This window comes from Camelus bactrianus, chromosome 12 (assembly GCF_048773025.1).
Source record: "Camelus bactrianus isolate YW-2024 breed Bactrian camel chromosome 12, ASM4877302v1, whole genome shotgun sequence".
In the NCBI taxonomy this organism is placed as follows: Eukaryota; Metazoa; Chordata; class Mammalia; order Artiodactyla; family Camelidae; genus Camelus; species Camelus bactrianus.
In genome coordinates this window covers 65,600,622-65,618,400 of record NC_133550.1, presented here as the reverse complement: position 1 = coordinate 65,618,400, position 17,779 = coordinate 65,600,622, and the positions used below count along the sequence as shown (strand labels likewise).

Genomic DNA, 17,779 nt, shown 5'->3' with positions numbered 1-17,779 from the left:
CTACTACTCTGGAGTTGGTTCCTTCCTTGCTTCTAGCCCCTATGCCTTTCCCTTTCTTGGTTTCAACCTTAGCTGTATATTTAAAATAATTCCACTGATGTGTTTATTCCAGTAGTTGTTGATATAGTTGATGGATTTCAGTGTGATTAGATCAGGAGTTCGGGCAACTGGCAACTGTGTTGGCAGAAATCTTACCTTTATGTATTCATGCTGTGTGGGAAGTTCGAGAAGTCTCTGGAGAGCAAGCAGACTGGGTGGAACCTTTGGGAGGTACACAGGAGTGTCCCACGTGGATAGTTGGAGCATTCCAGCCAGGGAAAGCAAACAGCATTTTCAAAGGGGCTGGTTTGACTGGGTCATGTTCAGTTGTTAGGGCCTTTAATTTTATATACCAGCATGTATTTAATCGTTTCACTGTCATTTAAGTCTTTAGGTGCCTTTTAGTTTTGCATATGTTTGTTTACTCATTCACTTGTTTAATCAATCAACAAATAATTCTGGAACTTATGTACTAGACATTAGGGACTCATTGGAGAATAAGAAAGGTGCGATCCCTGCCCTCAAAGAGCATTACCTGCTCTGTGGGGGAGGCTGACATCAACAAGTATATAAGGAATGAAATAAAATATGGAGTATGATGAGGGCCATGGGGGACACAGCAGGGACGTAATGGAGCATAACAGGAACTCAGACCATCCTAGAGCAGTCTGGAGGGGCCTCTCTGAAAAAGCGAGGTTTAAATGAGGACCTGAGAGGTCAGAGTGCAGCATGGGAAGAGCCTCAGGGGGGATGCGGCGTGTTCTGGGGCCTAGTAGAAGCCAGTGTGCCTGGAGCTGGGTTGGCCAGAGGGTGAGAGGGCCGAGAGGTGAGGACCAGCGGCAGGTGCAGCCTGGGGAGGGGCTGGGGAAGCGACACTGGAGACGGAGTTAGAAACCCCATCTTCAGGCACATTGCTTTCTCCTCTGGCAGGCATTTTCTCTTTCCTCAGAATGTTCTTCTAAAAGTCGGATTTGAGGACAGAGTGTGAATGCTTGTACGAATTTCTATGAGAATTGCAGAATTATTCCCTCAAAACATAGTAACGATGTACATTGCTGTCAACACTGTGTTAGTGTTCTAGTTTCATACTCTTCCCAGCGCTGAATATTAACATTGCCTTAAAATATTGATAGCTTAGGAGGGATAAAATGGTGCTTCGTTATTGTTTTAATTTGTATTTCTTGGAGGGATATTGAGGTTGGACATTGCATGAGCCTGTGCATGCTGTCTCCCCTGAAGAGAATCCTCTTCGGGTCCTCATTGGTTAGTGGCCCTACTGTTGGTTTTCCAAGTCAATTTCATCACCTTTTTGTTGAATAATTTTTTATAATTAGACAATGATTAACAGATAACCCTCTTCCGTCACAGGCGCTGCTGCTGTTTCCCCAGCTGGCTGTTTTCCCATCATTACATGATACCTCATTGTTTCAAAGTTTACATTTTAATATAATCAAACACATTAATCTTCGTCTTTTGCGATGTCTTCTGTGGCTTGAAAATCTTTAAATTCATCATTCTTACCCAGGCTTGATAAAAACTCTTCTACTCTGCTTGTTTCTCTTGTTCTTGGAAACAAAACACTTTAATCCCTCCTGACATAAGGTGGGGATCCAAATTAAAATAATTTTTCCCAAATAGATAATCTATTTTACCACCCCACTTATTAAATAATCCTTTCTTTCCACCTTATTTTCAATGTCTGCTCTGTCGTATAAATTCTATCCATAATTTGGTTTAATGTATGTTTCTGTGTTCTGTCCTGTCGGTCTCGATTCCTCTTGTACGTGGACGCCTCTATACAAGGTTCTGTCTCCAATTGCCCATCCATCCACCTGCCTTTATATTTTCTGTTCTATCTTTAGAGAGAAAACTGGGTTCTCTGCACTGTCAGAGTTCTTTGTTTCTCACCTATTTCTTGAATTACATAGTGATTGTGAAGGACTAACCACTAATTATGTCACCTCCTAAGAAGAGAGAATCTGCTGGGCACCACCATGAAAGCAGTGGGCTACGAAAAATGAACTGGCAGTGGGACTGCTGTCCCGCAGTGGGTGGCCCTGGGGTAGTCCTCGGGTAAAGCTGACATTCCTCTTTCCTCTGCTCCCCTCTCAGGTCCCCCGAAAAGGAAGTACAGTGGGACTACTGGTATTGCCAGAAGCAAACACCCTTAACTTCCCTCCACCTTTGCACTCAGAGCATCACAAGAAACCATAATTCATCTTCTAAATTTCAGTTTAGTATTTTTGTTAACTTACCAGGATATGTCCATGATTGTATTGGACAGATTCTGAATGACTACTGTATTTAAAAGGTAATTTAAAAGTTCACTAAAAAACCTGTACAAGAATGTCTATAGCTGTATTCATAATCACCCCAAACTGGAACCAACACAGCGCACTTCAGCGGGTGCTTGGATAAGCAAGCTGGTACATCCCGGCAGTGGGATATTTCTCGGGAATAGGAAGGAATGCACTATTGATACATACAACGTGGGTGAATCCAGAGACATTCTGCTGAGTGAAGTAGCTGGTCTCAAAGGTTTTTACTGTAGGATTCTATTTATAGGACAGTTGGCAAAAGGCCAAACAATAGGATTGGGGCAGAGATCAGTGGTTTCCAGGACTGAGGGCGGGGAGAGCATGACCCCAGAGGGGCAGCCCTAGGGAGGCTGTGGGTGATGAATCTGTTCTGTGTCTTGCATGTGGTGATGGTTTCATGAATCTATGTGTGTGTTAAAACTCATCAAAGTGTACACACAGAAAAGCCCATTTTACTGCATTTTAATTTGAGAAATGTTTTAGGCAGACAATACAGAAAAGAATAAAGGCGGAGGTAAAATAAAATGTTAACTCTTATGCCCAACAAAATGACTCAAGAAATTATTCTATCAAATTTAAGAATGGAAAGAAAAAAATTAGGCATCTTTTTGAGTTTGTTATTTTTTTTAAATACTCAAGATCTAGGGCCTAAATTTAAAACCCTAAAAGTTTGGTAATGAGGCATAAAATCTTGATCCAAATAATATTTTAGGGACTTTAAAAGCTATTTTCCATATGTATATTTTAATGTAATGGCAGATTTAACTGAATAGATAACTTGACCTTTATTACTAACATGCTGTGCTCTTCAATGTCGCCTAGCCTTTTATATAAAGTAGATCTATTCAAAACAAAAGCAATGTTTAAATATGATGAATGAGGTTTGCGGAATGGTTGAGAGGGTGGGATAAATGCATGACTCGCGCGTTCACCGGAGACTGTGCCTCGTCCATCCATCAGGTGCGCAGGTCCTCACTCAGAAGCGTCTCCTGGTGAGAATTTTCCCATTCGCTCAGGTAGCGTGAGTAGCCTGGCAGAAGCTATGCAAACAAAGAATTAGCCGTTTACCCGAATTACAGGAAGCGTAGGAGCAATACCCTGAGATATATTTTCAGTTATTGCCTAAACCTTTTTAACCCACGTTTCCTGGATTTCTTCTGTTTGTGTGACGTTCTAGAAAAGGCCAAACAACAGGAACGGAAGAGAGATCTGAAATTGCCAGGACTGGGGTGGGGGAGGGTGTGGCTCAAGCGGGGCCGCACAAGGGAGATTTTGAGGGTGAGGGAGCGGTTCTGGTTCGTATTCTATTGTGATCATCTCAGGCTGGGCGCGCATTGGTCAGGGTCCAGGCAGAAGGCAAAGTTGTATGCCCTGAGTTTATTGAAGGCTCTTTTACCCAGGTGAGGGCAGGACTAAGTGAAATTAGAAGATGGAGAAGCATCTTTCCTCGGCCTGAAGGTGCAAGAAAGGGAGAAGTTACTGAGAGGAGGCAAGAAGGGTCTGAAGGAGAGAGCCACCCAGGAGCAGACAAGGTTTTCGATGTTGGAGAGTAGCTGCCGCCAGGCTGCAGCCCAGCATTTGGGCTGGGGAGTAATGAGCCCACCTGCTCTCTCCTTCCATCTCCTGCTGGTGCCTCCCACCGGCTAACCTGCTGCAAGCCAGGAGCCCCAGGGGCCAGTTGAAGCAACCCGCCGTGCAGAGTAGAGAAGGGCGGAGAATGGATCTGGAGGGACAAACGAAAAATGTCCAGTGCCACCCACCATCCTGAGCCTCAGCCACCATAGAGGGATGAAAATCCTTGTCCTCTGTAGGGATGAAAACCTTGTACCCCCAAACAGGAGCTACCCAGAGTCCTGCCTCCCACCTGAAATCTAAATGTTAGCTATATCCATGTTCTTTTTAAATAAGGTGGTGGGAGAATAGGAAACATACAAAACATACAACACACAGCATGCAAGAGAGCTGTTAAAATTCACGTTATTGTGACTGGTCATGAAGGAGGTCTAAATCAATCGCTGCAGCATCCTTCATCTGCTGTCTGCTCTGCATCCCCCTTGCTTTTTTTTTTTTAAATTGAAGTATAGTCAGTTACAATGTGTCGATTTCTGATGTACAGGCTAAACTGGAAAATAGAGGAAACCATAAAGAAAAAAATAAATTCCCCATAATTGTAATAGCCAGAGATGGCCACTATTAATATTTTGGTATGTTTCCATCCAGAATTTTTGTATGTGTGCATGTACACACACTCCATACATGCTTAACATAGTTGAAACCATGTGAGGTATAAATTATGTTCTGTTTTCTCACAGAATATTATATCGGGAGCATTTTTTATATTGTTTAAAGAAACCTTTGAAATTAATTTTTATTTAATGCATAGTGTTTTGTCAACCCTTGAGTCAAAGGGTTTGAACGCTTCCAAGGTTTACATTACATGTTGCTAAAATGCGCTTCAGAAGGGTGTTAATTTATTCTTACAAGGGAAGTTCATGAGAATGTTTTTTACCAGCATTTAATATTGCCATTTTTAAATCCTTGCTAATTTGATAGGTGAAAGCACAGTTTCTCCTTGTTGTTTTGATTTGCGTGTTCTTGACTGCTATTGAGTTTGCATGATTTTCGTGTTATGTTCTTTCTCTGGGAATAATTGTTCAGGTCCTTTGACCATTTTCTATGTTTCAAAAATATTTTTTACCCCAGTACAAGTTACATAAAATAAAATTCTTCCTTAAGTGTGTAGTTTAATGGGTTTTGGCAATTGTATATATTTAGTAACCACGACCATAGTCAATACAGAAAACACTTCCATTGCCCTAAAATTCTTCATTTGCATGTAGTAAGCAGTCCCTCCCGTGACCCTCAGCCCCAGCAGCCACTGATCTGCTCTCTGTCATGGTCGCTGTGGTTTTCCATTTCTCAGGGTTCCCACAAATGGAATCATACATATGTAGTCTTTCGTTGTTTGACTAATTTTTTCACTTTCCAGGTTTTAAGAGTTGTCCGTGTCGTTGCACATCTAAACACTCCATTAATTCTTACTGCTGAGTAGTATCCCATGGTAGTGATAGTTCACAGTTTGCTCAGCCACTCAGCAGTTGATAGACGTCTGGGTTGTTTTCAGTTTGGGGACATCATGGAAGATGCCGCTTATGAACGTTCACACGCAAGTCTTTGTGTGGACATGTTTTTATTTCCCTTGGGTAAAATACATAGTAGTAAGGCTGCTGGATTGTATGATGAGTGTGTTTAAATTTATAAGACACTGTCAAACTACTTTCCAAAGTGGCTGTGTCATTTCGCATTTTCACCAGCAATGTGTAAGAATTCCAGATGCTGCTCGTCCCCACCAATGCTTGGAACTACCAGTCTTCCTAATTTTAGCCATTCTAGTGTATGTAGAGCTATCTCTGTTTTTATTTTTAAAATTTTTGTGTGTGTCGGAGGGGATTCGGTTTGTTTGTTGGTTTGTTTGTTTTAATGGAGGTGCTGGGGAATGAATGTCTCTGTTTTTAATTTGCATTTTCCTGATGGCTAGTGATATAGAGGCTCTTTTCCTGTGATTATTGGCCATTCTTATATCTTCTTTTGTTAAGTATCCATACAAGCCATTTGTCCATTTTTATTGGATTGTTTGCTTTCTTATTATTGATTTGTAAAATTCTTTATATATTCTGGATATGAGCTCTTTGTCAGATGCATATTTTTCAAATATTTTCTTTCAGTGTGGCTTGCTTTTTCATTTTCTTAACTCTGTCTTTTGAAGTTCAATTTTTTTTATTTTGATGAAGTTCATTTTATCAATTAAAAAATTTTATGGGAAATTTTTGGGTGGTCCATTTTCAGAAATCTTTGCCTAACCCAGTAGCACAAGAATTTTATCCTATGTTTTCTTCCAGAAGTTTAATCATTTTAGCTCTTACATTTAGGTCCATTTCTAGTTATTTTTTGTGTATGGTATGAGGTAAGGGCCAAGGTTCATTCTGTTTTTGTACAGGTATCCACTTGTTGAAAAGGCTGTCATTTTACTAATGAATTACTTTGCACCTTTGTCAAAAATCAGTTGACCATGTAAGTGTGAGTGTGTTTCTGGACTCCAATCTCTTCCAGAATATGTAAGCATGCATCTATTTTTACATCAGTACCACACTGTCTTGGTTACTATAGCTAAATAGTCAAGTTTTGAAATCGGGTGTGTAATTCAGTTTTCCACTCCATGAACATGGTACGTCTTTCCACTTAATTTCAGTCTTTAGTTTCCCTAGGCAAGGTTTTGTTGTTTACAATGCTCAGGTATTTCACATATTATACTTATTCCTAAGTATTCTTATTTTTTGATGCTATATAAATGGAATTTAAAAAATTCAAGGCTAATACTAACAAATACAGTTGATTTTTTAATATTGACTGTGACCTTACGAAATCCCCTGATTAGTTTGGTCTAATACCTTTGTTGTAGATTCCCTATTGTTTTTCACTGCCTGCAGATAAAGGCAAGTTTACATCTTCCTTTACAATCTGTTTGCCTTTTAGTTCTTTTTCTTGCCTTATATTACTGGGCAGGACATTAAGTACAATGTTGAGTAGAAATGACGAGATTAGACATCCTTGCCTTATTTCTGATCTTAGGTAGTAACCATTCCACCTTACACCATAGTGTGCTGTTAGCCGTGGGTTTCTTGTAGATCCCTTAATTAGGTTAAGAGATTTTCCTTTCTATTCCCATTGTGCTGAGTTTTTTAAACCATGGATGCTGATTGTTATCAAATGCTTTTTCTGCATCTGTTCTGATGATTATGTAATTCTTCTCCATTATTCTATTAATATTGTGAGTTACATTGATTGATTTCCAAATGTTAAGCTAACCTTCCATCCTGGTATTAAACCCCACTTGGTCATGATATATTATCCTTTTTATATATTGTTTGCTTTTATTTGCTAAAATTTGTTAAGATTTTGTTTTGTAGTTTTTTCATGGGTGGTATTTATCTAAAGTTGCTTTTTCTTTTAAAATTTTTTTCTGGGTTTGGGATCAGAGTAACACTGGCCTTGGGAAACATGTTGGGAAATGTCTCCTTCCCCTCTGCTTTCTGACTGGCATTATTATTATTATTATTACTACTACTATTACTATTATTTTCCTTAAGTGTTTGACAGAATTCACCTGAGAAGCCATTTAGGCTTGAAGTAAACATTTTGGGGAATGTTTAAAATCACAAATTTGATTTTTAAAATTAATGTAGAACTATATTTACGTTTTCTGTTTCTTCTTGGGTCATTTTTGGTAATTTATGTTTTTCAACACATTTTATTTCATCTTAGTTATCAAATGTATTGCCATAAAACTAGTCATAATATTCCCTCAATATTCCTTTTTAAAATATCTTTTTAATTTTAGCACAGTTTTACATTTACAAAATTATCATGAAGGTAGTACAGAGAGTTTCAGTATATCCCATATGCAGTTTCCCTTATTATTAACATCTTACATTAGTGTGGTACATTTTTTACAATAAATGAACTAACATTGACACATTATTATTAACTGAAGTCCATACTTTATTCATATTTCCTCAATTTTCCCCTAATATTCTTCTTTCTGTTCCAGGATATCTTCCAGGATACTCCTTTACATTTAGTAGTCATGTGTCTTTGGGCTTCTCTTGGTCCTGACAGTTTCTTAGATTTTCCTTGTTTTTGATGACCTTGTGAGTTTTGAGGATTACTGGTCAGATATTTTATAGAATGTCCTTCAAGTGGGATTTCGCTGATTGGACTAGGATAGTGGAGGAAGACCACAGAGGTAAAGTACCATTCCCATTACATCATATCAAGGGTGCATAGTATTAATATGACTTGTCACCATTGATACTGACCTTGATCACATGGCTTAAGGTAGTATCCTTTTCTGTTAACCTGTGTCTTTAAGTTAAATATATCTCTTTTTTGACAGCATAAATTTGGATCTTGCTTTTTAAAAATCTATTCTGATAATCTCTATCTTTTAGTTGAAGCATTTAGTACATTAATATTTAAAATAGTTATTGATATGTTTGGATTTGAGTTTCCCATTTTTTCTCATTTTGCTTTTTGTTTTCTTTAGCCTTCTTTTTAGATTATTAGAATTTTTTGGAATTTAATTTTAATTTCTGTAGAGTCTTTTTAGATGTATTTCTTTGCATAATTTTCAGTGGTTGTTCTGTTGATTATGGTATACATTTTAACTGTTGCCAGTCTACATACAGTTAATACTGTACCGTTTCACATAAAACGTAGAACCCATGTAAGCATATTGGTCTACATCCTGCCCCACTGTGTCCTTTATACCATGGGTAGATATGTATTATGTCTACCTATATTGACCTATGTTATAAACCTCACAAAATAATGGGGTGGGTTTTTTTGTTTGTTTGTTTGTTTGTTTGTTTTTTGCTTTAAATAGCTATAAAGAAATTAAGAAGAAAAAGGCAAAAAAAAATAGCCTTTTGTATTTTTCCAGCTATTTACTACATCTGATACTCCTTTTATTCCCTTCTGAGGAGCCAAGTTCTCCATCTGCTATCATTTTCCTTCAGCCTGAAGAATTTCCATAGTTAGGATACAAGTGTACTGAAGACGGGTTCCCTTAATTTTCTTTTATTTAGGAAAGTCTTTATTTCTCCTTCATTTTTGAATGAGATTTTCTTAGATGGAAAACTTGTGGGTAACTTCTTTCTTTTCGCACTTATGTGATGTTCCACTCCTTTTGGCTTCCATTGTTTTGGATGAGAAGTCGTATGTTAAACTGTTGTCCTAATGTATGTAATGAGTACGTTTTCTCTTGTTACATTCAAGATTCACCCTTTGAACTTGACTTTCAGCTTTGTAACTGTGACGTGCCTTGGCATGGCCTCTTTCAGGCATACACTGCTTGGTGTGTGTTGAGCATCTTAAATCTGTAAATGTGTATCTTTAATAAAATTGGGGAGAAATTTTGGTCTTTATGTCTTCAAATATTTTTTCTGCCCCATTCTTTCTCTCCTGTCCTTCTGTGATTCCAGTTGCATGTATCTAAGACTGTCTTATGTTTATGTCTCTATTCATTTTATAAATGTATGTTTACTCTGTGTTTGTTAAATTGGATGGTTTTTGTTGATGTGTATTTAAGTTAACTCACTCTCTTCTCTAGCTTCTCCATTCCTTTGTTAACTCTGTCAAGTGATTTTTAAATATTTCAGATAGTATTTTTTTTTTACTGAAGTAGAGTCAGTTTACAATGTTGTGTCAATTTCTGGTGCACAGCATCATGTTTCAGTCATTTACATACACACATATATTCGTTTTTATATTCTTTTTTATTATAGGATACTAGGAGATACTGAATATGGTTCCCTGGGCTACACTGAGGACCTTGTTGTTTATCTGTTTTATATACAGCTGCAGACTTGATTTAAATGTGGGTGGTGCTCCCTCCCCTGTTGCGGGCAAGAATAAAAGGGTCAAAGTTGGCTTGTCCTCTCTGTCCCCCATTGCACCTCCCTCCTTCCTCATGCTGCAGACTCGGTTTCTGACTCCCCCAGGGCTGAGCGCACAGAGGAAGGAGCGGAAGGAAGGGCTGTAGGAACCTGTGACTGTTGGGCTGTTTATTTTTGCCTTTCTTTTCACTGCCTGGGTAGACTGCCCTAGAAGAACATTCTGGCAATTTGTTTTTGAAATGTTTCCAATTATCCTTACTAAGACTCTAAACCTATGCTAGTTTTCTATTACCGCACTTCCAGTGGCTTAAAACAACACAAATAATATCCTTTTACAGTTCAGTAACTTAGAAGCCCGACACGGGTCTCACGGGGCTAAAATCAAGGTGTCAGCAGGGCCGCTTTCCTTCTGGAGGCTCAGAGGACAAGCCCATTCCTTGCCTCCTCCAGCTTCTCCAGGCTGCCTGCATTCCCTGGCTTGTGGCCCCCTCCCTACACCTTCAGTGTCACCAGTGTTGGATCTCCTTAACCCTTCTCCTGCTGTGACATCTTTTTCTGGCTGCAGCTGGGAAAAATGATTTTAACAACTCCCGTGATTACTCTGGGCCCACCTGGATCACCCAGACCACTCTCCCCGTCTCACGGTTCTTACCCTTACTCATATCTGCAAAGCCTCTTTTGCCACACGAGTTCACATCGGTACAGATCCCAGGGTTAGAAGGTGAACATCGTGGGGTCTTTACTCTGCCTGCCACTGTAACTGAGCTCTCTGAAGGATGAATTTGAAAAAATTACTTCACGGACATTAGAATTTTAATCAATTCCCTTTGTTTCTTCCTTCAGTGTATGTTACTGCTAACGGAATATGGAGACATGGAGATGTGTAATCAGTTTGATTTTTCCTTGCTTTCAAAAAATCAATTTGTAGCACTATTTTACCAAATTATTTTGTCTGCCTTGGATATGAAACTTCATACAGATTCACTCCTGCCATTTTCAATTCAATATTAAGCATCTAATCTATGCAGTGTTACAGAAAAAAATGTGAAAAAAATACTGTGTTTGATTTTTTTGAATCAGATTTGGACTTAAAACCACAACCAAAGTCAATTGGAAGCAATTTCTAACATCATTGTATGAGCCTCAGTGGTTGGAAGCTAGCAATAAAATTCCCCTGACAAAAAGAAACAGGTATGTAACAAACCTGAACTAAAGTGAACTAAATTTTGGTTACACATGTCAGAATATGTGAAAGGTTGAAGAATATCTGAATTGCTTTTTCTTCATTTCTTGAGTGACAAATTAGCCTTCACTGAGTGATTACCAACTTTTACGTACTGATTTAGTCTATAAATTATTTTCCATATATTTTTCTTATTTAAAATTGCCTTAAACCAAAAGCAAGGTATAATTATTACTCCAGTTTCTAGATGGAAAAAATAAGGCTATAAGGGGTCTTAACTAGGTCACATGCTCAGTGAGTTGTGGAGGTGGGCTAGGCACCCCCCACACTGCCTGCGTCGCTCGCTGAGCGCTACGTGTGTTCTTGCAAAATTGTGGATAAACGCATGTTTGTTAAGTGTTATGTGAGAAGGAGCAGTATATGCTAGCGTGTTTTCCAGCCACTCTCCGGGTGGTGCAGACACTGGGGGCCACAGGGATTATTTGCCTTGAGGGCCCTTATTTCTGTTTTCATTCTAATGTCTATTATAACTTCAGATTTATATTATCACTTAAATTGTGGTGGGGCCCCCAAACATCAAAAAAATACTTAATAATATGACATTTTAGAATTTAGACTTTTGCTCTCAGAACTACTTTGTTTATGTTGATGTGCACCCCGCATAGATTGCCCTGTATAAATCTTAAAGAGAAAGGCAGGCGTTATAACCTGGGCACGTTCGTTGAAAGCACCGTGCTCTACTGTAAAGTGAAATACACCACAGAGTTAATGTGCACTTCACGGGGTCCTATCCCTGTCTCGGGGATTTGTGAATATTTAATGAACTGCCCGGGTTACCAGCCTTCCAGGTATTCGGAGCCCCTGCGCTCCCGTACGTTCTGTTCCTGGGACGCTGCTCTGTGAGTTAATTTCTTAAGTGAAGTTACTTCCATCCCTTTACAACTTTCTTGTGTCACAGCACCTTGCCCAAGACTGTAAGAATTAAACTGTGAATTTTATTTACTTTACAACGGTGATTCTCAACTGGGGATAATCTTAGCAATGTCACAAGACGCTTTTGGTTGTCGCGGCTGGGGTGGAGTCCAGGGATGCTGTGAACATCCTGCAGAGCGCAGGACAGGCCTCCCCACCCGACCCCACGCACTCGAGGACTACCCAGCCCCCGCATCAGTGGTCTCGCGGTGGACAAAACTGATGCACAAAGTGCCCACTCTTGTCAGTGCTTGTGGTTGTCAGAAAAGCCAGGTTGTAACAAGTCGCAGGAGGAACTCAGACTCAGCATTTCTGCCACTTTATGTGTTTCTTCGAAGTGGTCGTTATATGTTTTCCCACAACTAGGAAAAGCTAAGGTAGCTGTAAAGATGCAGCAATAAAATCCCCTACACAATCTGAGAGTCGGTCAGCAGTCAGGCCGATGCCCTTTCATTCTTTATTTAGTGGGAAATGTCAGCCTGTCTAATTAAACACTGAAAAGGGAGGCCAACAGGAGTATATTAATATGAGATTCTCCAGCCCCCTTTCTGATCAGAGTCCTTCTGGGAGTTGGCTTAGGTCTCCAGAGAGGACGATCAGAGGCCTTCAAGAGGACACATCCTGGACCGGAGCTCAGGGGGTGAAAGCAACAGGGAAGAAACGGGGAGGGGCCTGATGCTATAGGTGGTCACAGTGGTCGTGGCCATTGTCATTGGGGGGTGGAGAGAGGCTGTGAAAGTTGGCGTCCTCACTGTTTCAAAGCTGGAAGTGTGTGCCCTCAATTACCACGTGGGTGAGGAGGCCTCAGCTTACAGGCAAGTGTTAGGCTCAGCAGTGATCGTGGCGTTTTTCCTGGCCCTTTTTGAGACCAAAGGCACAGATTGGCAAGACGACTGGTCACAGCTACCGGCCCAGGAAGGGGAGGGCGATGGCACAACCAAGCTCACTGACGCCTGTGGGAATTGCAGCCACGCTGGCTCCCTTACTAGGTGTCACGCTGAGCGAGTGACAGACGGGCCCGCACAAGCACGTCACATGTTCAGGGAGGGAAGCCGTCCAGAAATAAAGCACTGTTATCGTTGCTGTTAGGGCGATTTTTTTTTTTTTTTTTTTTGCATTAGGAGCGAAATTCAAGAACATAATCTCATTCCTGTGTTTTTCTTAATTCTCTTGCAGTATCAACTCTAGAAATCAGTCTCACAAGGAAAACGTCATCACAAAGTTACTTAGACATGAAGATCACTATGTGTCTTTGAAGAAAGCACTGCTGATCATCAATGCTGTAAGGTTCTGAAACCCATCTCGGGTGAAAAACTCATTGTTTCAAAGAATGCTAGCACATAAAATGGGGCCAGTAAAAACTATATTCATTCATTTATCCATCCAACAAACATGTTTTGAGCTCCCATTACATGCTGGGAATGACTCCGAGTGCTCAGGGATACAAAGCGTGACCTCAAGAGCTGGGTCTAGTTGGGAAGACAGAAGACATAAAATTTACCTCAATACAGTAAGATAAATGCCAGCAGATGAGAGCCGTGTGTGACGAGGTTGTTTAGGATGGAGTGACCGATCTTCATTAGCTGTTTAATTCAGGAATAATCCAGACCAACTGACCCTTCCTCCCACTCCCCAGCCTAGAGTTTCTGGGTCCATAACTGACTTGTAACCCATAACGGGACCATTTTCTTAGTTCCAAAATAGCCTATTTCATTGTTTAATTGTACTGCAGAGAGAGACTTATTCATGAATTTGCAACTGCTTTAACTGTTAGCGCCCGTCCTGCTTTACCACTGATTTTAGACAGCAGGGTTCGGAGGCTCCCGGTGCACAGCAACATTTGCCAAGGGGTTTACAGAGCACGTCCAATAACGGAGTCTCCAGAGAATAACCAGGAGTACAGTGAATTACTTTGCCTCAGACTCAGACATGAGCGTGTACAAATGAGGAGTTTCTTGGCCTCAGTGCCGACCTTACAAAGCCCACTGACCAAGGGGCAGTGCCCTGGGGCAGCCCACACCGCCTGGGGGTGGACTTCAGGGTTTGGGGTTCGCTCTCTGTTCGAGGCCACAGCCCCACACATCTGTCCATCTAGAATGCCGCTGCGCTGTGTAGATTCAGAGATTCGGGGTCCTGTCTTCCTGGGGGAGACGCGCTGGCTGGTGTACCTGCTGCAGTTAATCCTTAGGCCAACACAACCTGTCCTCTGAGAGCGGACAACAGTGACCGCTTCCCGGGCCCAGGCCCTGTTTTCGGTGACGTTCTGGTGTTCACTCACCTCAGCCTCTCGGCACCTCCATCAGGTGGACACTGTCATTGTCTTTTTCTGCTCTTCTCATCTTATTCTCCTGGCTCAGGAAAGGGAGCATGGGATTAAGTGACCAGCCTGAGGCTCCCAGCTCGTTAGTGGGGGGGGGGGGCGGGATCCCCACCAGCTGCTCCAGAGCAGGGACCCGCCAGTGCAGGAAAGATGAGTGAAGGCTTCTGTGTGTTTGCCCACCTCAGCTCTGTCAGTGTGTTGAAGAAGTAATTTAATTAAAAATAGTGAAACCTTCATCTCCACTAATGCCAACTACTCCCAACAGCAGACTATTTAACAGTCACTGATGTTCGACAAACAGCCTGATCAACACCCACGTAAGAAGGCGAGGAACTGAGTGCCCGCCCCACATTAGGCCCGGCTGTGGGCACTGAGGTTGAACCACAGCTGAATAAGGTGAAGTCCCTGCCCGGGATGAGCTCACTCTCTGGAGAATCACACAAGAGCCACAGCCATCAGATACCTTAGACAGGCAGAGTGTGTGGTTTCGCTTTGGGACGCCTGTCCCCACCCCCAACCCCTGACCATTTATCTGGGTCTTCACGACATTCTGGGACCTGAAAGGAGAAGGAGACAGAGAGGGAGAGCCGGGAGTGGGCAGGGATGGCATTTGCCTGGCCACAGAGGACAGCCAGGGGAAACAGGTCCCCCTCCTGCTGTAGAGACGGACGCAGACTGATTAGGAGACTCTCTAAACCTGCTCCGAGTCACATATCCCACGTAGCTGCGTGTGCTGCCTCCACACGCTGCCACCCCCTCTCCCAAGTGACCCAGGCAGCCTGATCACTTACATCTGAATCAGCTGTGGCTCACTTTCCGACACCCAGAAACAATCTGTCCCCTGCCTGTTCACCTACTCTTATTTCTCGGTGTTATTATTTGCTGCTCACATGATTTCATAAGTAGAAAGTCCAAAAGAACCTTCCAAAAATATTAGAATTAATAACAGAATTGAGAAGTTCATTCGATGCAAGGTCAATAAGGAAATATCAATAATATTTCTATAAACTGCAACAAGCAATTAGAAAAAGAAGTTTTAAAATATCCTTTCTAATATTTAAAAAAATCAAATGCCTAGAAATGTATCTGACAGAAAATGTGCAAATTCTCTACGCTGAAGACCACAAAGATTGCTTAAATAGCCATCCTTTACAAATTTTCAGAATGAACAGGAGGAAGAAACACTTCTCAACTCATTCTCTGAGGCCAATATTACCCTGATGCCAAAGCCAGACAAAGAGATCACAAGAAAAGAAAACCACTGGCCAGTATCCCTCATGAACAGAGCTGCAAACATTCTCGAGAAAATATTAGCAAACCGGATCCAGCAACGTGTAAAAAGGATTAAATGCTATGACCATGTGAGGTTTATCCTAGGATTGCAAGGTTGGTTTAACTTCCAAAAGATCAGTTAGTGTAACACACAGTATTAACAGAAACAAGGACAACACTGCGTGATCATGACAACGGACACAGAGGAAAATATTTGAAAAATTCAACACTCATTCATGATAACTTTCAACCAACCAGGAATAGAAGGGAAACTCCATAACCTGATAAAGGGCATTTGTAGTAAACCCAAAGCTAACAGCATAGTTAATGATAAAAGACTGAATACTTTCCCCTGAAATCGGGAAAAACACAAGGATGTCAGCTCTTACTACTTCTTGTCAGCCTTGTACTGAAGTTCTAGACAGTGCAATCAGGAAAGAAAAGAAATAAAAGCATACGCATTCAGAAGGAAGAAGTAAAACTGTCTTTATTCACAGACAACATGATCTGGTAGCAGAAAATTCTAAGGAATGCACACACACAATCCGCTAGAACTAATAAGTGAGTTCATCAAGGTTACAAGATACAAGATCAATATACAGCAATCAGTTATATTTCTATAAACTAGCTACGAACAACCTGAAAATCAACTTCAGAGAGCAATTTCATTCACAATAGCCTAAAAAGAATAAAATACCTAAGAATAAACTTCACAAGAGAAGTTCCAGACTTGTGTGATGAAAGTTATAAAACACTGTAAATAGGAAAAGAAGAGGAAAATAAATGAAGAGGCAGTCCATACTCGTGGATTGGAAGACTCAATATTATAAGGTGGCACTTCTTTCCAGATTGATCTGGAGATTCAGTGCAAACTCCATCAAAATTCCAGCTGGCTTTTTTTTTTTTCCAGAAATTGAAAAACTCATCTTAAAATTCATTTGGAAATGCAAAGGTTGCAGAATTGTCAAAACAATTTTGGAAAAGAAGAATGAAGTTAGAGTCCTTAAACTTCCAGATTTTGAATCTTAGGCTAAATCTACAGTAAGAAAGACTGTGGTACTAGCATAGGATAGACTTAGTGGTGGATGGAACATAATTGAAGGTATGGAAATAAATCCTTATGTTTATGGTCAGTTAATTTTCAACCAGTTCAGTAAGGGAGAGGATAATCTTTTCAACAAACAGTGCTGGGACAACTGGATATCCATATGCAAAAAGATGAGACCGTTTCTGTACATCATACACAAAAATTAACTGAAAATGGACTGTAGACCTAAATAAAAGAGCTAAAACGATAAAAGTCTTAGAAGACATGTATAAATCTTTGTGACCTCGTGTTAGGCAAAGATTTCTTAGACACTAAAAGCATGATCTGTAAAAGAAAAAAATCTATAAATTGGATTCATCAGAATTAAAAACTTTTGTGCTTCAGAAGATACCATTAAGGAAATGAAAAGACAAACCACAGGCTGGGAGAACATGTAGTCCTGGTAAAGGATTGCTTCTAGAATATATGAGAACTCTTGGAACTCAATAAGAAGACAACCCGATTTGTAAAATGGGCAAAAGATTTCAATAGACATTTCACCAAAGAATATATAGGAATGGCCAATTAGCACATAAAAAGATGCCCAACATCACTAGTCACCGGGGAAATGCAAATCAAAGCCACAATGAGGTATCGCTTCACACCACTAGGACAGCTACCGTCAGAAAGACAGACGACAGTAGGTGTCGGCAAGGTTGCAGAGCTGGGACTTTCATACGCTGGTGGAAATGTAAAATGGTGCAGCTCCTGTGGAAAATGACATGGTAGTGTCTTTAAAATTTAAACAGAAATGTACCATGGGACCCAGCAATTCCACCCCTAGGTATCTGCCCAAGAGAAAGGAAAGCATGTCCACACAAAGACTTGCCTGCAGGTGTCCTTAGCAACATTGTTCACAATTTCTATATGGAGGCAATCCAAATGTTCATCATCTCATGGCAAGGTGAACAAAATGTGCCACTTCATACAATGGAATAGTAATAACAGAAATAAAAAGGAACAAAATGCTGATCCATGCCACATCATGGACGAACCTCAAAAACTCCGTACTCAGTGATAGAAGCCAGATGTTAGGTGCATACAGGTGCATGTATTGTATGATTCTATTCGCATGAATTATCCAGGCATGGAAGTGAGGAGTGACAGCAAATGGACACAAGGTTTCTTTGGGGG

The 17,779-nt window shown here is 40.7% G+C and overlaps 1 protein-coding gene across 1 annotated transcript in view; it reads left to right on the top strand.

Moving 5' to 3' along the window:
• The window catches only part of EFCAB6 (EF-hand calcium binding domain 6), a 207,698-nt gene that overhangs the window by 80,492 nt on the left and 109,427 nt on the right, over positions 1-17,779 (top strand). Inside the window, exons 11-12 of the mRNA XM_010960181.3 lie at positions 10,892-11,002; positions 13,143-13,248. Of these exons, the coding sequence (XP_010958483.2) occupies positions 10,892-11,002; positions 13,143-13,248 (217 nt within the window). The remainder of the gene's footprint in view (positions 1-10,891; positions 11,003-13,142; positions 13,249-17,779) is intronic.